Source organism: Scatophagus argus, chromosome 3, assembly GCF_020382885.2.
Source record: "Scatophagus argus isolate fScaArg1 chromosome 3, fScaArg1.pri, whole genome shotgun sequence".
In the NCBI taxonomy this organism is placed as follows: domain Eukaryota; kingdom Metazoa; phylum Chordata; class Actinopteri; family Scatophagidae; genus Scatophagus; species Scatophagus argus.
This window is the reverse complement of record NC_058495.1, coordinates 4,445,171-4,471,936: the sequence shown is the minus strand read 5'-3', so window position 1 is coordinate 4,471,936 and position 26,766 is coordinate 4,445,171. Positions and strand designations below refer to the sequence as shown.

The 26,766-nt window shown below is 40.6% G+C and overlaps 1 protein-coding gene across 4 annotated transcripts in view; it reads right to left on the bottom strand.

The window, feature by feature from the left end:
- Positions 1-26,766, bottom strand: part of arhgef10la (Rho guanine nucleotide exchange factor (GEF) 10-like a) — a 104,654-nt gene that overhangs the window by 20,947 nt on the left and 56,941 nt on the right. For all 4 annotated transcript variants that reach the window (XM_046382386.1, XM_046382401.1, XM_046382395.1 and 1 more), the window contains 2 exons: positions 18,844-18,965; positions 3,644-3,730 (listed from right to left, as the gene is read on the bottom strand). In XM_046382386.1, the coding sequence (XP_046238342.1) occupies positions 3,644-3,730; positions 18,844-18,965 (209 nt within the window). The remainder of the gene's footprint in view (positions 1-3,643; positions 3,731-18,843; positions 18,966-26,766) is intronic.

The window sequence follows — 26,766 nt, the reverse complement described above, 5'->3', positions numbered from 1 at the left end:
AGGGATAGGAAGAGCAGAGAGCAGGACCAGGCCAGCCTCCTGTAAATCATCCTTGCAATTTGTTCACTGTCTTAATCAAATCGTGGAGGCCGGACGATAATGTGTCTTTGATTAAACATTCTCTACCTGTCAGCAACTGAGATTTCCAAAAAGTTCAAATCAATTATCCTTTCAGACCTTGTCGTTTGTAGTCCTTGCTTACATTTTTTGAATATCACTTAGAATTTTAAAGACATTATGTAATGGATTCACAATGTCATCTCTAAAACATCAAACAGTTCTTAACGCTCTGCGATCTTTTCATCAGTACAGAGAACAGAGAGTGGCTCTCGTAAGTTTCTGAAAGGCTCTGAGATGCTTAACAATGGAGGGGTGGGGGTGGGGGGATATGGGTTTAGAAGATTAAGTGACTGATCTATTGCTGGAGTCAGTTCATGGTAAAATGACAATAAAATAATTTTCAGTTCATTAAGCTAACATCTGATATTAGCATTTCTAAGGTAACAAAGAAAACTGCTGCTCTCAGTATGAAGTAAACACAGCAAGCAAACACAAGCATACAAACAGCCTTTCAAAGCCAGGAGCTTTCAGTGGCTCAGTTTGGATTGATTGGAAGTTTCTTCTGTTCGGTGCCTGTCTGTCCCTTTTTGAAAAGAGTACAGATTGTGAAAAAAAAACCTCTCTAACAAGGGAGAGAGAAACTTTAGACGCTATCAAAAAAGGTCCACCAATCATAACAAGCTTCCCAGGGTGAATCACACCCCAAAGGCTGAGTGCCTTGATTTCCTGTGAACCTCATTTATATTGGCCGTCGTGTAAGCCTGTCAATGGCAATGCTGAGAAAACGAAGACAGCAGGAGCCGTCCGACCTGTTTCTGATGCAATTCCAATTAAGGTGGCACTGCTCCCATTCCCAAACAATTAACATGTGGCTGTGGGTTTCCAATATAATTTCATTCATTACTCCTGTGTGAGGGGTAGATGATGGTCCAGACAAAATACAATGCACTTCTGTGCAAAAAAAAGCTTGCTGCTAGACACAGAAGATTTATTCTCTGTATGAATCACATTGTGTGAATGTGACATGAGCTAAATATAGTCTTTAGCTCTTCTCCTCCACTCTCACCCTTATTTGCATGCAATCATTTGTTTGATTTGTATCAGTGTGCAGAATCTGGACAAGAGCGATCCTGTGGGCTCTTGAGAATGAGCCAGAACAAATAATGGTCTGCTGCACAGGGTGGAAAAAAAAAGAAAAAAGATAGGGACATATCTCGCGGCGACGAGCCCGAAAAAACACCACTTCAAGTGACTCCGTGTAACCAGAGCCGGAGGCATGGCCCCGCTCACGCAGACTCCTTCACATTTTATACCTTCACGTGTCCATCTGTACCTTGCAAACCCCTCCACACACCACCATCACCAATGCCCCTGTAAACAAACACTTTCTTTTCCTCTTTTCAATTGGACACAGCCCACCCCCACTTCTCTCCCACTCTCTCTCTCTCTCTCTCCCTCTCGATATCCAGTGCAGTGTGTCCTGACAAAGTCATCACTACTTATTTTGAGAAATAGATATCTGGAGTCATGACCTGGACAAATTTCTTCTCTCAACTCGGGAGAAGCAAAAACTTCCCAAACAGCAAATGCTCTGCCAGCATTAATTAGATTGCTCTGGATGCAGTGAGGAAGCGTGGGAGAATGGTCATGATGGCACACTCTGCTCAATTGTATTCGCCACATTAAGAAGTCAAAACCATGGGTCACCAGATCGCTGATGTACTCTGAAATGGGTACATTTCAAGTTTCCCATCACTGACATTTGCAATGAATTCTAACCCCTTGAATAAGTGAAGAAGAGACATATAACTGCAGCTGTAGTAGTAGGATGTTGGAGAAAGTGGGACGAAGAAGGTGAAGCCAAACAGGGAAACACTGGGGTATCAGGCCGATTAGACACAATGTCATTACTCTGATCAAAGCACACAGAAATCCCCATGGCCCATCTCACTTTAACATGATTAGTGTCATCCCTTATTTGACAAGCCTGCCAGGGAGGTAGAATCAACTGGGGGCGGGAACACTCAGCCACTAATTATTCTTGCTGGAACCGCAGGCCTTTACAATTATTTTTTGTAGAGGATACTAGTTTGTTTTTCCTTTGGTTTCATGTTGTACTGTACTGTACTCAAAGGGCTGCATTTCCTGTTCGCAAAGTGGGTTTCCAGAACTTCTGAGTAAGCAGAAATGGACTCTAACATAGATTCACTGAGATTTTAATTCCATTCAACACAAAAATGTATGCTGAAAATTTTGACTCAGAAGGGAAAGACCTAGAAGGATGTCAGCCTTAAACATTTACCATAAAAGAGTCACAATCTCTGGGCCTCTAAGCGCAGAAATCTCAAAGTGAGCAAAATACAGTAGGCGCAGCAAAGCTTTTACAGAATACCAATTGTGATAGCGCCCAAAGTCAAAAAATGCAATAATAATTTATACAAGAGGTTTCATTCATTTCATTTGCATTGTTTACTGAGCAATGTTCCATCTTATGCAATGATATTTTCAGCATTCAGAGACATGATACACTTCAATCTTGCACTGAAGACTTGCGTCTTGATTCAAATTTGCCTTCCAGGACTGTGACTGAACCCAAGACTTGCTCTGACACACTTGACTTAATAATGTTCAGCTCTGCTGAATGCCTTGCTTCTATGCTTTAAAAATGAATGACCTTTAACACTTGAGATAACTGCTTAAGCAACTGTTAATGGCTTATTGTGCTTGAACCAATGTGGGTGCAAGGGAATTTACAGCACTTCAGTCTAGTGTTCACTGACTGTAATGGACACATTCTGTACCAGTGTAAAACACAGCATGTGGACGAGCTCTCTTTATTCCTCCGAATGGTGCTGGAGGAAAAGATCAGGGGCATTTAAGTCATCTGTAATAGTCTGTGCTCAAAAAGAGATTGATGATTAAACATTGATATCACTCAACAATATCTCCTTTTCCTCCACTAAGTGAGCATCCAGTCTTCTTTAGAATAACACAACACAAGTAACTAAGTCTGAGACACCATGCTGCACTTGGTGTTTTGTAGAGCCCGAGGATTCCCTGACAGATTGCCCATTATCTACACGTAGGGAAGGTGAACAAAACTGAAACTTAAAGATTAATAGCAGATTCTTTGCATCATTTTTCCCCCCCTGAATTCCATCCTTTTTTGAGATCCAGCTAAATTCCCAGGGATTTTGATGTGATATTGTGGTGGCACAATTTGCCCCACTCATCATAAAACACTCTGCAGCAGTTACCTACCACAAACCTTTAGAACGATTTGATTCACAGTTCCCTGGCTACATTTTACAGAGAAAAACAGTGCATGTCCCATTCTAAGCTCTGAGATACATTTTTTTAAATTATTGTTTTATGAATGAATGCAGACTCCAGGAAGGACACCAGAAAAGCCATGATAATTGTGTTAAAAGCTAAAATTATCAACAACTGTGAAATATGAATTATTATGCCCTGTCATTGGTTTTAGTTAATTGGCACTCATTTGAGCGTGTGGGTGTATTTGTATGCATGTATGTGTGTGTGTGTGTATGCATGCATATGTTTAGCAACACATATCACTTACCCAGAGGTAGCCTTGAGGTAAAGAGGTGCTCGCTGCAGAGAAGCCCAACAATGCACAGTGAACAGGGTTGTGGAGGGCAGCCCCAAGCTACGAGAGACAAAATTAATATTGATTAATATGTAACATGGCTCAATACTTCAACCTTATTGTTTTATTCTTTTGATGTAAAAAAAAAATCACCTTCTGGCACTGGCTGATCACTGCTCACTAGGACCAGTGAAATAATAATTTTTTTTTTCTTTCTCTGTCATTTACAACTTTTTCATTTTGCATGAGGGATGATTTCTTCCCACCCACATTACAAGCTGTAAATGTAACCATAGGAAGCAGACGTAGTTTTGAAGCATTGGCTACTCACACATTACATCTTTTTGTTTACATGCCTACTTATGCTTATAACATATATTATTTATTCATAGAATTACTCAGATAACTTTTTATAATTTTATATCATCTGCTGTGAGCCCAGAACCAATTTCTCTTTTGACAGAAGTGTGAAAACATTGTATCTACAACTGCAATTTTATGCTAATGAAAGCCCAAAAATAGAATTATTGCCTTGCAGTTATTTGCCTCTGCTCACCAGTTGCAGTTTCCAGGTGTGTCCAAACTCATATAATATATGCAGCGACTGAAAGGGATCTTCATCACATGGTGCAACGACAATCACCTGAAGCTCATCAATAAAACCAGTGAAGTTGTGGTGGACTACAGTGCTTCAAATATGGATGTTGCTGCAAAGAAGCTACAAATTCTAAAACATGGATGCTTCACACACTGCTTCAACTTGACAGCACAGAAGATCTGTAAAGTCAGCACAGTTTGAAGGCGGACACCCAAGATCACTGTCAACAGTTCAGTATCTGATCAAATATGTACTATGGGTACAATCTGCCCTTCTGTTACGGTGTTGAAAAATGTGTAAAATTTTGTTATAATTAGCACATGGATACTTTTATTACAGCTAAAAACATGCTCACCTTTCATCCTTGACCACCAAACCCTAATCAGTTCATCTCTTAGCCCAAGTATATGTTTGTTCCAAATTTTAGGAAATTCTTTCAAGAAGTTCCTGAGATGCTGCATTTAAAAAAATGGGACAGATAACCCCAAAACATAATGACTCTGTCATCATATGTGTCTAGGCAATGAAGAATAAAAACAATGTGTCAGTTATTATTGAAGGCAAATATAAGAGGTTTGGATTAGTTTTAGGAATTTTCTTTACCTCATTGTTAATTGTATATAACTAGATCTGTTTTTTGTGGCTAGTTTTGGAGTTACCTTTAGTTCTATTCTTTTTTTTTTTTTTTTTTGCATTGCCACGCTTTCTACTCACAGAGGTTCAGAAGATTGAAGTTCTAAAACAAGGGAGTTGTTCATCTGTTTACTATCAATAAAAAGAGCCAGAAATCTATTTTCCTTAGACATAGCGGATTTGTTTGTCTGAAATGGAGTGATGGAGGTTGACATTTACAGCACAGAGCCTGTAGCTAATGCATCAAACCCCCTGTGGTGAAAGCTGCTCTTCTAACCAGCCGTCCGACTGGTAGAAAATGATTATTATTTCGGTATGTGACTGCTAAGGGTGGGCCATGTGACAGACAGAACAGCTAACTGTGTGTTGCTGGGGTGGTGGGGGGTGAGAGCAGGTGAGTTGGTGGCTTTGAGAAGGGGAGGAGGGAGTGAAGAGAGGGTCAGCGATGAGCACCGCACGTCTTTAACTGTCGTCCTCCATGGCGGCAAGCATCAATCACAGGTAATTTATAGCCTGCCAGGACCCTCCCCCTTTTCTCTCTTGTTGTGTGTGTTTGTAAACACCAAACAAAAAAACAGGATACTGGCCAGTTCACTGCTCTCCCCATTTGCACTGCAAGTCTGTTCCTGCACTCCCCCTGTGTCTGTCTCCATCCATTCAAATTCAGTACACAGATGCATGGCTCATCCTCTCTATCAATCTCTCAGTTCCACTTTCCCATTTCTCTCTCTCCCATCTTTCACTCTTCTTATGCCTGCTCTTTTTCCTCTGTCTTTTTTTCTCCCTCTCCCCTCCTGCTAGACGTCCATCAAGTGCAGTGAAATGTTTTTTGATAGTTAAACGGCAGCGATAATAGATGTTCATATGGAAACTCTGTGGTTAAGAGAGAGAGGGTGTGGCGGCAGACCAGAGGGACTGGGGCACTATAACGAACGGTGCTGGTAGTTCGATGGTGGTTGGATTCTATCAGTCACCTGAGACTAGCAAGCACTGCAGGCCAATCTTCCCAGCCCTTGATTGCTTTGTATGTTAGCCCTCTCCAGAGTCAGTATAGCAATACTTGTGGGATCTATTCACTTTATCAGAACAGTCCCATCACAGCTTCATACGGTATTCAAAGGCAAGGATGTGCCCCGGGATCATTCAAATAAAGAGCTGATGTGTAAATGGAGAGGCTTGTTTCTTAATGAGATATTAACCATTTGAAAAATGTGATGCTTGCCTTTGTAAATTGATAGTCGGTATATAGAGGGTATAGAGAGCTTTAGAATATTCTGGAAGTAATTAGTTATTTGTTCAACACATCCTATTCTGACTGAAATATTAAAAGCCGCTTCTCATGTGAGAAAATTATTTAAATCCACACAATCATGCAGTTAGCATGAGACAAATTTTCAGTTTGGAATAAAACACCATGTATGAGAATGGCTCATAGGGCTTGAAGTACACATGAATACTGAGGCGAGGATAGATTGCGCTCCCATTAAAGCGCAGACAGAGACTATGATCAATACAGTAAACCACTGGTCCACTTATTGAACTTCTTTAAACAGCCAATAGAAAGAGCCTGGATGAGCATAATAACAAAGCCCGTGAGATCATTTCCACCTGTGAATGTGCAAATTATATCGACTGGCACAAAGGACGTGGATCTTCAGCAATGACCATATGAGTGGTGAGCCCAATGCTAACAAGGTATCAGTGAGGCACCATTTAAAAATCAATGAAATCCAAGCTTTCTCAAAGTCAATTGTCAGTCTCGTTCATAGCACGCTCAGTGTGTGCATTTGTGTGTGTGTGTGTGTGTGTGTGTGTGTGTGTGTGTGTGTGTGTGTGTGGAGAGAAAGACTGAAACTATTCCCAGGTGTGGGGTCAACATGTGAGAGGAAGGCGAGCCTGAAAGCCAGCTGAGGGAGGTTTGATGGTAGGACTTTGGGGAGCGTGGAGAGGAAAAGGGAGGAAACGGGCAGGTGAGCTAATTAAAGCGAGATTTGTTGATGTGATGAGAGGGCGGCCTCCCAGCTGCTGGTTACCAATGACCCAGTGGTCGACAAAGAGTCCGCCCCACCCATTACCCCAAGAGGGCGCCAGCCCATATGCTGGTTCCAGGTGGCAGTGGTTAGCAGAGAAACATCTATTGCTTTTCTGGGAGATAAATGTAAAATGTGTGTAATTACAGCCATTCCTGCAGGATAGAATGGACGGCACCATTTATTGTGACTGACTTTTATGAACATTTTTTGCCTAGTTACACACTGGTTCAGCTCTAGGCTCTATATGTCAACAAATGTAAGTAGTGGTGGTTATTGGTAGTGGTCTAATATGACAGGGAAAGGTTTTAATGATTCATGCTCTTGGCTGTCAGACTGTCAGAGCGGTGTCTCCTTGGTAAGGATGACTTCCCCAAATCCAATTAATGTTGTTTTACTTCCCAAGGCTACTCAGGTGCTCTGTTTTTCCCTCCAGCAATATTACTTTGTAAGCACTCCGAAATCTGCTCTCAGATATACGGGGGGATATAAGTGACAACTGCTATCCAAAAAGGGTCCATGCATCATATCCACCAGGGGCCTTAATGTTATCAATGACAAGACACGATGCAGCCAGCACTGCATTGTTTGGCCTCCACCATGCTTATGTAATGGATTCTCTTTATTGGAAAGAATGCTCTATAGTCAGTTGTGAAAAACTGCATTAAGAGAAACTCCTGAGCACACATTTCTGGACTGTTCAAAAGAAAAAAAATGAGTTCGTAAATATTATATATTGCACTCTACAGCTTGCTGAAAATCAAATAACAAATATTATCTCCATAAACGGCTTGCACACAGAGAACAGGGTGATGTATATTAGACCCAAGGAAAAAAATATGGCTGCTTTTTTTCTAATTCCATAGTCACAGTGCCTTCCCCCAATTCCACATACCAACAATCTTTTACACGCACTAACAAGCACTAATAGAAAACCTCCACTGTTTATTAACTGGTAATTGACTGGTGCTGGTGTTCCCTCCCTACTGCAAGCCCTATGCCTAAGGCTACAGCAGGACAGTCACAGAGTATATTGCCAGTCAACCTGAAATTGCTTACATTCAGTGCACTGCTACAGGTAATGCACACTAAACAAGGTGCTAACATGAGAGATTTTGCAAAGTTACTGCTCAGGTTACCAAGAAGGCCAGCTCTGATGGAGAGTGGCGTTTCTTCAATGCTCAAGTATAAGAGGGTGCTGAATTTGTTAACCATGTTTGGTCTTGACATGTTTGTCATGCATCACGCTCAGCCTCTACAGAGACATGTTTTGCAGGCCCTATTTGAGGAATGATTTCTGACATTACACTTAATTTCCATTCAAACTGAGAATATTTGGATGATACTCAACATAGCAGGAAGATATAAAGACCCTTCCTACATAGCTTCTTTGAGTTCTTACAGAAGGTTTTGCATATAAATCATAACTGAAGAGGTAATCTATATTATATGGTAAAAAAAAACAAAAAAGAATGAGGAAATGTTAAAGAAAAATCAGTGCAACTGGGCCACAAAACCACAACAAAAGATATGTGAAAAACCTGGAACAGATGTTGAAATCTGAAAAGAGCAAATGAAGAAGGTGACATTTAGCATCTGTTCAATTAGGATGACTGACCAGAGAATGAGGAGGACCACCTGAGATATAAGATTTCATCTGCAGAGCCAGAGAAAGTGCAACAATTATCTTAAATTAACAGAATCACAGGAAAAAAAGTGAGTGCCCTAAAATAATAGCAGATATAATAGCAGACTAGCAGACTAAATAGCAGACTAAACTATGCATCAGTGGTGCACCTAGAAGCTGTTCTCGACCTGAGTCTTAACAATTTCAGGGTTGCAATTTTTATGGTTTCACACAGCTGTAAAGTTAGGAACCACTTCCCTACAGTAAGTGATAAAATGTACATCTATGAACGACAAAACTTTCAGCTCTGCAATGACCATGTTATAGCTCTGAGAATTCAAAACACATACTGTACATTTTACAATTTGGTCAATAACAGCACCTAAATAAATGGTCCACAATTGATGTTAAAATGATTGATGATGGATGTAATGTTTCTTTGACTTGTAAGTGTAACTACCTTTTTTAGCCCAAAGAGGAAAAGAAAATAGAATTTAGCATGCAGAGTGATTTGTAAGTCCTATATAACATGGTACTTAAGATATTTACATTCAGTTGCCAGTTCATTAGGTACATCTAGCTGTAACTAAAAGCAGTGCAAATTTAATACAAGAGTCCTTCATTAAGTCATCTTGTTTTGTCATGTTTTAGAAAGGTGTCGATCTGTACATTGCAATACAGTCCATCATCAGAAATGATCATGCGACTGGCAACTGCATCTGTACACAACACAATGCGGGCCATACTGCATGAGCCGTCACACAAACACTGTTTCTGGACATGCACACTCTCATGACAACCATACGGGGACAGCAAAATGTTGTTTGCTCATTATCTGTTTTCCAATAAATCATACTCTCTAATGAAGCTAATACAAAAGGACAACAGGATCAAAGTTGAAACTTGCTGCTAATGTTATGATTTCATGAGCTGGATGTCACCCTGTGATTTAAATTCCACCAGCATCTACAAGTGGAGATCAAAGGGCCAACCACCTGCTGTGCTTGCAGGCCTGTGTTATGTTCAGAATATTCAAAGTCATTTGAAGACAATAAGATTAAACCATCTGCACGAGAGGGCTGAGTAGACAGTCTGATTTTTAACTCTTGATAAGCCTGTTTCAGATCCTTTAGAGGTGTTTCAGACTCAAGGCAAAACACTATGGCTATCGGCTTATTATTAAAACCCGCTACTGTCTGTACAGTAACGATTCCCTCTCTCCCCTGGGTATGCCACAGATCATATCAGCAATAAATGGAATGAAGTTGGAGAGTGGTTTTGCATATCACTGCTCAGAGCCACACCCTGACATTGCTAGGACATCACAAACTCATATTCATGACTCGACTAAGATTTTCTTCTTCATGTCCTTCACCGCTTCTAGCTGAACGACTGCAACACGCCCAACAAATGTGATGTAAATTCGCTGTGTCGCTATGCCCCCTCTTCACACACACACACACACACGCACACACACACACCGCTGACTCCTGCGGCCATGGCAGTTCCAACTCTGGATGAAAGCAGTGTACTGCCCCTGCATTAATGGGTTCAAAAGAGGACTACGGGCCAAAACTTCTCTGTGTAGTCAATCACTTCCTCCATCTTCCTTTCACTTTTGCCAGAGACGGGAAACATCCGCACGGGCCCGAGACAAGCTTTGAATGAGCGATCTTTACCTACCTCAAAGACAGAAACTGACACAACTGTTTGTCAACATGGGGTCCTAGATGAAACCCTTGGCACAAGAGTGGATAAGGCTTTCTATAATCCTTAATATCAGATGGCAGGAAACACAGAACAAAGGGAGCACTGGTGCCAGTTCCATCCTAGCCATGTGGTGGATGCAGCTACTTTTGCCAAGGAAGCTCTGCACATCAAGGAGCACCTCCCAAATTTGAATGTGCCCCTTACAATCCTTGGATCCTAATTCTATGGTGGCCTGTTTGGCATAACATGAGACAAAGACAAATCACAACTGTTTCACAAATACTGGTTATTACAACACCACACTTTAGACCCTTTGTTTTACGCTTGTATTTTGAAAATTTAAAACAAATGCTGTATTTTTTATATATTTTCTAGCCATGATTGTACAAAACATCCAAAGAGTTGGCATATCATAACAGAGCAGAAAAAGGAAAGATAAAGTCGACTTATTAGTTGCAACGTGAAGCAATTAAATTGCGTGAAAACACTTGTAAACACTGTAAACATTCACATTTGTGCCTACTTAACAAGACAGCAGAAGGTAAAGACAACCTGTCCTTAACACTCTTAACACCGACCAACAACAACAAACCAAGCAGCATTCACAGTGGTAGCTGCCTCTATCTTGAAAGCAAGTAACAGGAAGACTAATTAGTGGAACAGAGAATAAGGAGAGAACATATCACTGCAGCAGACAGGATTGGTTTGGCACAATAGGAAATCAAAGAGAAGAGAGGGCTTTCTTTCCTTTCCTTTTGAATTGATGCAGTTTTTGCCTATCGTCCTCTCCACATTGATGTATAATCACAGAGGAAGAATGTGACTGAATTAGCACATTTAGCAGATCTGCAGGATTTCCCTTCTGGGCGCATAATTTGTTCCTGCATGCTATCTTGACAAGTACAGAGTGAGCAGAAACCCAGGGCCACAGAAGGAGGACTGAGGCATTGCTAGAGTGCATATGATTCCCTGTAATTAGTATGTTAACTGTCACAGCAACAGATCAGGGCCTTCACAAATGACCTCGCTGTCAAGCGGTGGGTGTGTCTACCCTCCCTGGACAAAAAAATACAGGCCCTTCACTGCCCTCTATTGGCATGGCGAGTAGTGAAGGGAAAAGGAGGTGCAGATTATCGAAGCCAGGCTAACGTGAGTGGTGTGAGTGGCAAAAAAAGTATGTAACTACTATGTAATTACAATGTCAAATTAGACTGAACTTACATTCAGAAAATGAATCTTCTTGGTACCCTATAACTGTGAGAGCCAGACTCAGCAGCTACAAAACCACCTTGATCCCGTCATTACAGCAGCAAATTAAAAATCCCAAATCCCTTTCGCCATCCCTTTTCCAGCTGTTTAGTAAATTAATTAAAAGCTTTGGTAAACAGGATGTAATGATGACATGACTATAATGACATGCTTTATTTCAACACGCCTCTTGTCATTTCAGTACACAAGCAGAAGAAACTTTGCTGCCAGTACAACCTGCATTATCATCCAAGCCAGTAAGTGGCTGGAAGAAAAGGCTGTAAGCATGGTATTCGTTCATAAGAAGCTCCTCTATGCTCTTTAAAAAAAAAAAAAAACATCTGAAAAGCTCAGAACAGCTTGTATCTTTGTCAGCAGCTGCTGACATAGGACCTAAATTTATTGCAAAGGGTGGCAGCACAGGTGGCTTTCGGCTTAAAAGTACCTTCTTACCATTATTTGAGTTCAATAAACTCGACTGCTGATGCTGCTCTGTCCTGGCAGGGTAGAGATCCAGATCTACAAAGAAGAAAGCCTGACCTCTGTGCACTCGTAGTACTTTAGCCAAGATGTTAAACTGTCACAATTCCCTCAGAGTTGTTCTCTGCGAATGCCAAAGTTTGACTTCTGCCCTGACCTCAGCGAGAGGTCCACTTTGATCGGGAGTGTTAAGCAGTAAGAGGTTCTGCACTGTCACTGCCTTCCTACATTTGTGACAGTGACAAGTTTGGGGTGTCTGGAGTGAGGTTTTCCTGAGCCGAGCCACGCTGACCGGAAGGGCCACGCCGTATCAGCTCCAGCGACAGATCTGCTGTGATCTATCTTCACACAGAGAAGTTAGATTGACACGTCCTCTTGCATTCTCATATTCTGCATGCCAAAAGCTTGTCTGCCTCTGAACTCGGAAAAGACGAGCAGCAGTGGTCTGTTTTTATGGAGAGGGCTGTGGTACATGTTTTAAAATAAATATTTAAATCAATTAGAAATTGAATGGGAGAATTACACAGTAAATGCATGTGCGCAAAGTGAAGTTTGCCAAAAAATAAAAGTGTCAGTCAGTTTTGCGGAATATGACAATGTGTTAGCATATATGGATTTAATATTGCAAACATTTTGGTTTGGTTGGTTTGATTTTGGTAGCAGATGCCACGTTCTGTCTGATGTCCTGATGTTTGGTGAGCATTTAGTGCTGTAAAATGTAGTCTTCAAATCTAAAATTCCCACCAAGCAATACAAATCATCATGTGGAAACTAATGTTATGTTTATGAACTCATTACATTGTGGGTTTAAATCTCAGCGCAGAAGAAAACATGTCCCCTAAATTAAGAAGCCAGTGGGTAGCCACTGATGGCATACTGGCAAAAGATTTGCGCATCATTTGTGGAAACGGTGATGAAGCCAACACAGCCAAATAGGAAATGGAGCATAGCAGTCAGTATTGTTGGTAATCATCACGATTCATTTGACCCTGATAGTCACAGAAAAGCCTGCATGCTGTCAATTATCCAAAATTTCTAATAAGCAAAGAAAAACTAATCTTGATGAGGATCAGGTCTGAGAGAGAACAGTGTGCTCTCTCTCCAAACAGTCTTGAGCACATGCGCATCCCACTGTTTGTGTTTTTCTGTTTGCCAGAAGGATATTACTGCAGAGTTAGAAAGAGAGCTGCTATACCCCTGTGGATCTGTGGTGAGAACGAGCTTTTAATCCATGCTGTGGCATCTAGTCTCGACAAATCAGAGGTGGCTGATATTTGCTACCCTGAAAGTTATCAACCGACCTTCAAGAAAAACAGACGGAGAAGCATTGCATAAGGTGTCAACTTGATGACTATCAATCCATCCATTAATCATAACATGAGGGACTCTAGTGTGAATAGTCTTTTTCTTTTCTGTACTGTGTACAGCTGCAGGTACTTGTTTCCTGTGTACTTATTCATTTTTTAATTGCACATCCTTCCCTTATCCTTGCATGCTTTGCACCCTCTATAGCCTGTTTGCTGCTGTAACGCCGTAATTTCCCAGTTATGGGACTACTACTATGGGATTATCTTATCTTATCTTAAAAAATTATAATAAAAAAACAGACTAAAGGCTGGAGAGGAAAGGAGTCATCAGAAAGACACTGCATCAGGAAAAGGCCACCTTTTTAAACTGTTCTTTTCTTTTTATTTTAACAACACAATGTATAAGCTGCTACCAGGGACGGTGATCAAGCATATTCAGGCTAATTTTCTGTACATGCAGTCACTTTCATGAGGCCAGCTGAATGCTCTGCGCTGCTCTCTTATCACTCCATCAGCAGGGAAGATGGATGACACAGCGAATGAGAGGGACATGCACAACATGACCCCCAAAGCACCAGCTAGTCCGGTAAACAAGCACAGGCCCCAGTGACCCAGTACAGTGTGATTTCACCAGATGAAGAAAAATGGACTGTTAACGTGTTTAATGGATTTCAAGACTGAATCACATGCACTCTAAAAGGGAAAGAGACATACATAAATACATAACTAAACTGTGGTGATCTGCGTCATCTATGTAAACTTGTGGAGTGTGCTAAGGCTGAGATGTAGCCAGGCTTTGCAGTTTTCTAAGCTGAGACACATAAGCTAATCCTCTCAGAGAAAGAGAAAGGAAACTAACCCTGATGCAGCCCAAACCCTTTTCCAGTTTGTCATTCCGCACTTCAAAGCATACATGATGAAATCCCCAAAGGTATTATAAGAGCTCTGGCATAGCAGCCATCCCCAACCCTGTCCTAGCCTAATGCCTCATAAACGGAGTCTGGAAACATGTCCCTTTACTATTTCGAAAGTCTTTGTAGCCTCGTATCTTTAAGACCCTTTTAGAGCTGCGGAGGATGAGATGCTTTCCTACTGGAGGACATATGAGGCATTTGTGAATCATTAGGCGGCCAAGGGATTCCTGTCACCTCACTGTAAAATACTGCACATACAGTATGCACGATTGAGAATATTTTGATCAGCACAGGAACTGGACATCAATCTTTTCCAGAGCTTTGTTGAATGAATCTGTTCACAGAAATACAGTGCACAGGAAAAAATGTGTTCCAGACAGAGACAAACACATAATTTGTTCCCAGTGCACCACGCAACGCCATCAAATGGTGTTTTACAGCTTGCTGAGCTGTCAGATTATTGGGTTTCATAAATGCATCCATTATTGGTCTACTGGCTTTAGACTAACAAAACCTGCAGGACAGAACTGAAAACACAGCTGAAACTCTTTTAGGTTCATGCAGAGAGACAAGAAGAATAAAGGAACATTGCATGTTGTCCATGTTGGTTAAGCAGATAAGTAAATATTATTTTTCTGAAGTTAGTTTGATCAGTTCCATATTTATTTATTTTTATTACTTTTAGTTGGATGTTAGTTCCACAGCTGCCCTGGCCCAGACAATGTCAAACATCATGACAGACAGTGCAAAATTTTTTCTCATATATGGTGGTGACACTGACCGATTAATGAGCTGTTGACTTTTTCTTGCAACATATTATCGTTTTTATATTGCCTTTTAGCTTAGTCTGCAACTGTTGTTTTCATTGTCGATTTACTCGATGTCACAGATCACCAGAGCCCAAGGTGACATCTTCAAATTGCTTGTTTTGTTCATTGTGTTGCCCAAAACCCTGAATTGGCCAGTTTGTCTTATACAAAAGCCAAAAAACTTGAATTATTAATGGATGATTAAAATGATACACAACTTATTTGCTGTTTGGTTTGTTTTGGTGGGTGGCATGTTGGTGAAGTGGTGATTAGCACCAGTCACCTCACAAGAGGGTTCCAGGTTCGAATCCCAGTCTGGGCCCTTCTGTGTGGAATTTGCATGTTCTCCCTGTGCCTGCGTGGGTTTTCTCCGGGTACTCCGGCTTCCTCCCACAATACCAAAAACATGCACATTAGGTTAATTGGCTACTCTACATTGCCCCTAGGTGTGAGTGTGAGAGTGTGTGGTTGTCTGTCTTTGTGCGTCAGCCCTGTGATTGACTGGAGACTTGTCCAGGGTGAACCCCGCCTCCCGCCCGTAGTCAGCTGGGATAGGCTCCAGCCACCCCATGACCCTGACGGATAAGTGGTGCAGAAAATGGATGGATGAATGGATGGATGGATGGATGCTTGTATCTTGCAATGACAAAGAGTACAAGTGTGATTTCTACAGAGTTCAATCAAAGATTCAGTCACATTCTGAGCTCATATTTAATCCATGTATCCATGTATGTAATTAAAGGCATCAATCCTGTTAAGACCAACATGATACACTAACATGCTGCTTGTACAAAAAATTCTATTAGTCGCTCCATTTAACAGCTGATTCCACTGTATAGAAATCTGGTTCAGCTTTCTGCTGTAGTATTTCCTATTAATCCCTTAACCCATCTACCTCGTACCCTCCCAGCGGGCCAACTGCCAAACTTGCTCTGTTTCATCTTTCAAAATGGCAGACAGGGCACCGAAACAGAGCGTGCACTGACTCTCTAAACAACAAGGACCATCAAAATGTGGTTTGTCTATTAACCAAGGTAGCACCCGATTCTCTCTCTCTATCTCACACACACACACACACACACACACACACACACAGAAGAACAGAAAAAGAGGGAGAAAGTGAAAGAGATAAATTGAGAGGACTCAGTCTGCCCCCGCTGTTCTCACTCAGCAGACTTGTGATAAGCTTTATCTCCAGTGCCTAACGAGTTCGGCTAGTAGCCCTCTCCAGCTCCCACCGAGTGGACCAGGGTGCACTGAGTGGCGCATGGCCAGCAGTGGGTTGAGCTCCCTTAGGTGACCTGTGCGTGTTGTTCATGCTACGCTGCTTTAGAACTTTATTTTCTGAAGGAAATGGCTTCGGCCCCTTCGGCCACATCTCTTTTAATCTGGGATTTCTTTTTTTTCTGTCTTTTCTTCATCCTTTCTACTCACTGTAACTCAGACTGCCAAGAGAAGCTGCAAGAGCTGGAGAAAGAGATGCTGCGGAGCTTTGGCACAGAGAGGCGTTGTGCGTCCCAGAGGCAGTGGCTGAGGCAAAGAGGGAGACACAGAGAGAAAGAGAGGGGGGCTGCTACGGAGTTAAGCCCCTAATCACAGTCTGCTCTGCATGAAGGACTTAAAGTCACTCCATTTAACGCTACCTTCTCTTTACTCAAAAAAGGGAAAGAAATACCACTGCTTACCTCTTCAGCTTTCTGATACCCAGGCCCCATTCCTATCACATACCCATTCTTATGATGCACAGAAGTACACAGCTACAGTATATAGTCAAACCAATACAGAAAAAATATGCAACCCAGGCAGAGGCAGGAAAATACATTTTTATATAAACTTGCATACACAGCAATGCAAGAGTATGAGTATACATGCTCAATGTGATAGCTCTCAGAAAATAAAGTCACGTGAAACAATTTCATGGTAAACCACATTCTGACTCACACTGCCACCATGCCCTTCAGTGGCGTGCTCAGGTGCTTCATTTGTTTGTGCAAAATATGAGCAGATCCTTGGAGACTGCAGGGTCCCACTGGCTTAAAATATATTAATTGACTTGGCTCTGCTTCCAGCCAGGTGTAACACACTTTTGCAGAATACTTCGGAATGTCGACAAGATCTTTTGGGAAATCCCACCACCCGCCCATGCACCCCATCCCCACCCCACCTCACTGACAAAGTTACACTTCCCACACTTCCGTCTGCCGTTTTTCGACTCACCTTCCTGTCTTGACTGCATGGCTAGTAGACTATGGGTTAGCATATAGGTCTTAATCTAATGTTGGAACATTGATTTATGCTTGGGTGTCCCACAGCCATTAAGATAATTGCATGATCACTTTATAACATCCTCCCGTGGAGGCCATGGTAATTTAGCTCCCCCCACCAGAAACCTTGCTCAGTAAGACTTGTAACAACATTATAGCAATAGAAAATGTGGTGGGAAATATCATCTTTCAGCCCCTGCAAATTGATTTCATACCATTTCCACTGACTTCTAAAACCCTTTTAGTCTATCTCTCACCTGTGCTGACCACTTGATCTATTGGAGGCTTCCAGGTCTTAACAGCTTGTATTGATCGAAATTCTTCAGCCAGCATCTTTAGGGGATCCTCTAGTGTCACCTTGTAATTCCAGTAGTCTGGGTATTTTTGAATGAGATCATCACTGGGACAATGTATTTTTAGCTGTTAGGGCAATGCAAGCTGGCTTTTGATTGCCCCGGATGGGAAACGACTTTGTTAAATGGCTTTATGATCTCTTTCGACAAAATTTTGATTAAAATAAAGATTCCACCGCCACTGCTTTGGAGATGTCAGCATCAGTGAAAGTCAAATCACTGTGACAAATCGAAACAAAGGGAGGCACTTTGCTTCCTGAGCATAAGTGCTGCCTGTTTGTAAACACGTCAAAATCTCTGCAGCTTAAGTACAAATCATGTGCTGAGAAAGATGCAGCGATACAAAACCTTAAAATGACAGGAAGACAATCCAGTGGAAAATGTTATCTATTCCACTGATTTTTCTTAAATGCGTCATCAGCTTTTATCAGTTATAGTATTATTGTTTTCAACCAATTAAAGGATACTGTTAAGTGAGAATATTGAGAATGTAAATTCCTTCATAATATTATATGTTAAGTGCTTCACTACTAAGAAGCACACTTCATGTCATTAGTTAACATACAGTTTATTTTTTATACAGTTATTCTAGCTTATGAATTGAATGTATTTCACTTGAAGGGTTATGAAAGTTTTTATCCAAGCTGTGACCAGATAGGACTGGGCATCAAGGCCATATGCAAACACTGTTATCAATGAGATATGTACTGCTTTTAATTACTTACAAACTAATCATCAGACTTACTTTTTGTTGGATTCATTTTACACTAATCTTCATTTGCAAAGTATTAAATACACTGTATTAATTACAGTTTATCAAATGGTTGTTTTGCTGAAATTACAATGAAATACTGTGTCACAAGAAAAAACAAAAATTGCTATTCAGTAATATGAAATAACACTGTGACTGTTTAGAATTTGTCCATATTGTCCACACCTAATCCCTGGTATATTATTCCAGTGTCTACTGACGTAGGTACTACTAGCTGTGTTGCATTGATTTCCTGTAACGTGTCCTTCTTTATGTGTGAAAAGCTGTTCCACTGAGAGAACCCTTCATTTTGAACAAAGTTTGCACTTCGTAAGCTCTGCACTGACGTACTAACTGTATGAGAGTCAGTCTGATTTAGATATTTTGAAACTTCACAACATATGGTAAACATGGTGATCTTTGTTGTGTAGTGGTGGCAGCAGATTTACCTTTCTCTCAGGCAACTTTGTGGCAAAGACAGGCATGTGACAGGCAAGCAGTGGACACCAAAACGGAGCCATTGTCTTCCCTTCATCCTCTCCACACAACCAGCCTGGTGAATTCTCCTCTCCTGAAATAAAAACGGGCTTTGTTATTTCTTCTCACGGTGGTGGTACTAACTTAATGCTGTTGTAGTTTATCAGCTTGTTTTGTTGTTGCACTGATTGACAACATACATTTCACCCTCACAGCTGAGGCCAGCCGTAAACTCTCCTTCAAGCTACGTCAAACCACGCAAAATAATCAGAAAGACATTTGCTACCTGAGGTATGCAATATGAATGCTGTTATTAGCATGTGAGTATTATAATCAGCCAGAGGCTTATTCCTTGTTGGAGGAGGCGAGGCCAGGTACTGCCAACAGAGGGTCTCAACGGTGATTAAACCTGCACTTAATCAACAGTGAGAGTCAGCCCCAGCAGGAAAAATGCAACTGCTGGATTTGAGTCACAATAATGGATTTGCCTGGTGTATGCGCCATCTCAGCACTCACCGCTCTGAGCCTTGCAACAGGTGCACCTCTGACAAGGTGCCGGGCAAATCTGCCAAAGTACACCCATTATGCAATCACAAATTTCAATTTAAAGAAACGAAATTGTTCATGCAATTTAACAGCTCACAAAAATTTCTTGCTTCCTGTTTTGTTTGCATTTGTTACCTTGGAATAAGCTGCACTTTATATCTGTAGTTTGCCTCCTAGGCATTATAACAGATGCTTTAGACTTGTGTGCAGTTGTAAAAGGGGATAGTAGAGTTTGTTTGATACTGGTATTCTTTGCTCTCGTTTTCTGCTGCAAAGGGGTGCAATTAAGGGCCATTTAGAGCTTGCACTCACATACACCACCAAGAATGTACAACTGGTTTCATTTCCCCACAGATTCATTACCTCTTGGGCAAAACTTAAGTCTGACATTCATTTATTTTACATTATGTACTCATCTTTAAAAGAAAAATGTGAAAATAAAAGTTAAAGTTACAAAGATCTATATTACTTTAAATATTTTTTAAAAGAAGAGTACCTTACTTTTGAGCAAAGTCCTTCACAGTTTGAGTAGATCTGAATAAAAAGTCCACGGCAAACAAAACATGTTTACAGAGCAAGAAGCTATAAGAACAATGAAGGACTGGAATGAAGAGCGTTAAGTGTTAAGTGTGTTATGCCTGTACCTGGATTTCAAAGACTTGTGTGTTTGTGTTTGTGTGTTTATTCACTGCTGGATTACAAGCATTTCATTCACCTACACTGTCTTCTGGATGAGTCAAAACATGTACAAATAAAGCAGAACTTATCATAAATATCATATCACCATAACTGCATGTATACACAACTGTATGGTCAGGAAGAAATAAAAATGTGATTAAGTGTATAAAGTGTGTGTACTACCCTGCACAAGTATAATGCACAGAAATTATTTCAAATTACTTTGAAAGTACTGATAACAGAGAGGAAATTACATATTTAAATTATGTTTTTGGAGCCATAATAAAATGTCATTTGCTGTTGTGAATTTTTATTTCAGTCTTTTACAACTTGTTTACATTTTCACAGTGTATTATTTGAGGAAACATTTCTTCCAATGATTTTTTTATATCAAAAGTACAAGATATTGTGCAATTTAAGCTTAATTCATTCATTTAACTATACTTTTGCACAACCATGAGAAGGTTACCATGAAGAATGGGCTCAATAATTATAAGGTTTTAAATCATTCAGTCACTTATATTTACAGTCAACTTGAGTTGTAGAGTGTTCGTTAATAATTAATTTTGTAGGTGGGGGTTGGCCTATGGGCTGACTATCCCTCAGTGAGCCCTTACCAGGAATGCAGAGAAGCAAGAGGTCACTTATTAAAAGACTTTAATTGAGGGCAGACTGCTGCAGGGTGGGGCAAAAGGTCCAGCGGTTTCCTTTACCGCAGAGTAATCATCAGCTTTTTTCAACCAATTATTAAATTAGCATAAATAATGTTTCGTTTGGGAAAGCTGACTTCTCTAGCCGAATTTGTCAGCCTGTTAAAATGAATGTAGTTACTAATTTAAAAGCAAGACAGATAGACAGAGAAATCGAAAGACTGAAAAGAGAGAGACCAGGATGCATACGAAAGGACAGAGAGGGAAAGTGAACGTGAGAGAACAAAAATTAGCCTTAAACCTCAGTCTTTGTCATGTAGTAATGATGATGAACAATGCTGAACAGATGATATACACAGAGTTAAAATGAAAGCGGTACCAAATAGTGACACAGAGGCCAACCACCTCGAAACACACAGACACTCAAAACTACACACACCATTACACGTCTTCAGTTACATAATATTTTCATCCTAAGCACAGGAAGTCATAACACTTTGCTGCTACACTGCATTCTCCACAATTTTTGTGTAGGCCTATTTGTTTGACTACTAATAAACTGAAGGAAATAACCATAAAAATAACTTGATATAATGTTTAGTGAAGTATTCAGATTCCTCTCTCCCTTATATGCACAGTATATTATTTCAAGAGGACTCTCAGACAAAAGGAATAATGGCAGATGGCAGAGAAAAGTAGTGCAGGATCATAGGAGCTGTGGTCTTCACTGTTAAAGAACCACTATTGCTGATGTAAATCTGACAAAACTCAGACAAGAATGTTTCTATTCACTTTAGTCAGTTCACTGACTTCCTTCCTCACTCTCTGACTCTCTCCTGAAAGTTATAGTGACAGCTGACCAAATAAAACGCACTGTTAGCTTGAATAAAATCACCGGTTTCCCTGGGTTTGAACACTGTTGGAAACATTTCAGATAAGTTAAGTACACAGCTTAACAAAATATGCAATGCAATGCAACATAAAACAATATCAGAACACATCATTGAAAATTTTACCAAGAAAACTGTTTCATATGTGTTTCATTCCATGTGTTTATTCTGTGGTTAACCTGGTACAATGTCCTGTAAGTTCTGCCTCATACTATATTCACATCATGCTGGACTTACTATAAATAGCACTTACCAACTAAAAGAAAAAAAAATCATGTCAGCCTCCTAATGGTAATTACAAGTAGGGGCCTAGAACATGCAATATACTGTGAGTCCCAATATATACCAATTAGTGTCAAAAACCGGAAGTCTGTTGACACAGGCAGCAAACTGCAGCCAAGGCCCTAATGCCAGCAGTCGGCTATAATAAAAATCAAAACCTTAAGTTATATTTCTAGTAATGCAATGAGCTGAGTGTACAAATTAAAACAATAAGATGGTTAAAGTCTATTACAGAGATATGCCTATGCTCTGAGAACTGAGGACAACACACAGTTAGAATAAAGTAATGATTCAAAACCCAGGATACATAGAAAAAAATAAAAAACATGATTTAGTAAATAAATCAATAAAAAATCTCTCTTCTTCTCAATCAGCTGATTATGGTGTTTACTGTTTCAGTTAAAACAGACAGATTTTGCCACAATTTCAATCAACCAATCATGTAGTTACTGTCAAACTTTAAATCTCTTCTTCACTCTAGCTGTCATTCCAGTGAGAAATCAGTGATCCCCTTCCACCCCAGATATTTGCTCACGCAGAATGAAGTCTCTCCTGATTGAAAACTAGTTTGCAGGAATGCAGAGGTTGAAATAAACTTCAAGCTTCTGTCTGTCCATGTGGAAATAGTACTAATGTAAGCTCCATAGAACTAGGATTACAAAATGTAACCATTCTAAATGTTTCCATGGAGACTTAAAATGCTTTAATTTATAACAGACCCTATGATAGTTGTGCAGTTTAACTGAATACACAGTCGGTCAAATTTGCACTTGAAATAAGCAAAAATGATCTATAATTACTCCAGAGAAAAAGTAATTACAGTCAAAATTACGTCTTCTGGTGACAGTTTACACAAATGTTGCATCATCACTTTTTTATGTTCTGAAAATGAAATCATAGTGAGTTCCACTTAATTAAACACTTGATTAAAGGCAGTCTTTATAAATGCTGAGATTCCACAAGCAAAAGGTCAAAGCCAGTTCCACCAGCTGTGTACTCTGTCTCAGCTACTGTACAGTAACCATGGATAATCATTTGTGAAGGTATAAGACTGGAATACTAAGTAAGGAGATTTAGTTTCTCAGTTTCTTTATTCCAATCATGCTTTTGTTTCAAGTCTTTTGCTGATGAAGATTAATTTGCAGAGCATGGCGCTCTATCAACCCCAGTGACACAAAGGGCAAAGATATAAACTAATTAAATACACCAGTGCAATTGATATTTCCCATGGATCAATGCGAGTGTGGGATCTGTTAATTAAATCCGTGATAATGTTTACTTATCATAAACATTTCCCATGTTTGAGCACAGCGAGATAGGGAGATAATCGTTGCTGTCTGACAGATTAATTTTAAGGCTAAGGGAAAATCCTTCTAGCACACACTGAGTGAATTTCTTTTTTGTGAGGAGGAGGCTTTTATTGAATGTTTATATTAAAAGTGTTATCAGAGGAAATCTTTCCAGATTCTTTATTGAGCAGACATATTTTATTAACAGCCAAAAACAAAAAAATATACCAGTTGCACATGAGGTATAGCTCACAGAAGTCAGTCACCACACCAACTAACAATCTGAAGCCTTGGGCTAATGAAATTAAAACCCTTGCAGTCTCTAAAGTCTGGGCAGCTGGGTGAATTCTGCAATCACCCCCCGCTTATCTCTTGTGCAGTATACATTGGCATGGCACAGGTTATCACACAGTGGATTAAGAAGGCATGTCAGAGTGTGTGCCAGAACCTCCAAGACGCGCTTCACTCATCTATTGATCTGCGTGAAAGGGAAAAGGAGAAAGACCGGCGCACTTAGCAGCATAACCACAGGCAACAGCCCCCTGACTGCCCTGTGTTCCCTGCAGTGGGACTGATTGCTTGTCTCAATCATCCTTTCACCCCCATCCATCCCAACCCCCCACGACACACATGCACACACACGCACACGCACACATACTTTCAACCACCCTCAACATTTCCCTCATTTATTTCTCTGCTTCTGTCTCCAACGTCTCAGTAGCAGTCTCTCATGACTTGACGGCCTCTTGTTCTCCTTGTGAGAGCCATCAAAGTCTGCAGCCTTAACCCTGTCTGAAAGGGCTGGGACTGCATGGTAGGAAGCAATTAATTCTGCAGTAAGAAAGTCCATTAATTAGGCAATGCTTCTGGCTATTTCACGAAGACCCTTCAGAAACAGTGGGGCTACTCTGAGAGGTGTAAAAGATGCAGTGGCACACCAGGTTATTAATGGACCCCGGGGGTTCATAGCAAAGCACCACCATGGGGTAATTCTCACTTTCTATTTCAAGGCCTCATGACTACGCCAAGTGCACTCACAAAGTGACAAATACTGTTTGCTAGGAATGTGTCTTATTGGGCTTGGCTGCCATATTATATCATGTAAAGCCTGACTACCAGAACAGCTTCAACATCCTTCTAAAGGACAACAATTTAAAGTTAAAATTCTTTACAAACCGCCATCACCCATGGGCTGCAAAATTTTATGAAAATGGTACATAAAAGGTACAAAGGGGTTCAGAGAACATGTTACAGCATTAACAAGGCATTCTTAATGGGCAATACGGATTTAATACTGATTTAATACGGTATGCACAAATGTCTCTAAAAGCCACTGATATTCACACATGGGGCTATGCAACCTATGAAGTACAGCAGTGGGATATCACTGCGTTTGGTCTAAATGGAGGTAACAGGGTAAACACTGGTGTGACGATAGGTCTGCGAAAATGAGTTCGGTGATGTCTAATCACTCACTAAATCATGCATGAGAACGTTAGCTATTTGTGGTGTCCACCATTTGGGGACATTGTAGAGCACAGCACCCATTTCAGACTAAACAAGACCATGGTTCGGTGCATTTGGAGTGCTGATTCAACTGTAGGTCTCCCCTGAGCACAGGGCAGGCTTGCCCCCGCCTGCAATGACGAGGAAGCCTCGGTGACAGTACACCATCCGTGAAATTAAATCAACAACTCGCTTATTGTAATTACATTTGGTTAAATGGGAAGGCAAAGTGTGGGTGTAATACAATTAACATGTAATTGTCATCCTGACCAGGTTGGCGCTGATCTATTTCCCCAAGGGATTCAATGAAAACCATCAACCGCCCTCATCTCCACCATTTGTTTTTAAATGAATGACTCAATAAGTACCAGCATGTCACAGCGCGGCTGTGAATGTGTGGTCATCAGTATTACATGAGATCTGTGCTGCAGCAAATTTCTTGGAATTACACGATACACGACTTACGATTCACCACTTTTTATTTATTTATTTATTTATTTACTTGGGCAAAAAATTAAAGAACTCATAACTTGTCATGGATCTTTACGTTAAATACTGTAGAACAAGATACTGACAGACTGGGCAAAAATGATTACATTTATGTTCGGTTTTCTGCAGCAGCTATGGCTTTGATATATACACAACAACATTTACTAGTATGAATATGCATACATACAGTCCTCTTGAAGTGTCCTAACCCTCAATCAACTATACAAGCACCAGAGCTGGTTATTTATATCAAAGATATAGTATATATCATAAAATTGGGGACAAACTTCCACCCACTACACTGCATCACAAAATTCATTTCATGCATTTGGAAAATGTTTTGTCACTCAGTCCAAATAACCAAACCATTTTTTTGTGTATTCATGACCTCCCTGTTCTTATTAGCTAATCATGATTAACATTTCCATTAACCTCAGTATGTAAAGCTAGAGGATTGACGTTGTGTGGGCTGCTGACTAGAAATATGTAAATAAACTAATATAAGCCATTTGAGAGGTGAGAGAAAGTGAGGGGCGTACACTATTGCTTTGAAAAAACACCAACCATACAATAGAGCACGACCTTTTTTTCTAGCTTTGCTATGCAAAGTTGTATTCCAATCGTTTCTTGGCAGATGAAACGAGATAGTGAGAAACAGGAAAACTGGCAACTGTATAGCAGAACAAATGCCCAGTGTATATCAGTGTACAAAAAGTAATACAATCTAGAATTGCCATGTCGAGGTCGTATGCCCTCAGAGGAGAAACATGTTTCACTTAGAGAATACCTGCAGAATACCTTGCAGAAGAGCACACAGGAGTGATAGTAAACTTGCAATAACAGTCACAAGAAGCTCAGTAGCTTGTGGTGAACTACTGCTGTACGTCTATTAGTGTGTAAGTTCACTGACAGAAAGGAAACAGGATCAAATTCCTTGTGTGTATTCACATGCTAGACCAATAAAGCTGATTGTGATATAACATGAAGAAGATCCATCCATTTTCTATCCATTGGGGTTGTGTGTGTGTGTGTGTGTGTGTGTGTTGGGGGGGAGCTGGAGCCTATCCCAGCTGACTACAGTGGGGTTCACCCTGGACTAGTCACCAGTCAATCGCAGGGCTGACACACAAAGACAGACAACCACACACGCACATACCGGGACAAGACCGGGATTCGAACCTGGAACCCTCTTGCTGTGAGGCTACAGTGCTAACCACTACTGCAACGTGGAGGGACACGCATATCTTCAACACGACACCACAGAAGGTCTATACAATAAGCACAGTTTCAAGGTGAACACCAAAGATTAGTGACTAGATCACCAATTCAGCATGACCTTTGGCTGACAAATTCTAATCAATTCATCTGGAAATTAGTTCCAGATGTGAAGAAATTTCCTCAGGGTGTTCCTAGGATAAATTGGATGGACGTATGGAAGGACAGGCAGACAGACAACCTGAAAAAATAATGCCTCTGGCCACGGCTATCACCAGCGCGGAGGTATAAACATGATAGAAACTGCTGTCAATCACTTTAACAACATATGAGTGAATCAATATCTGAGT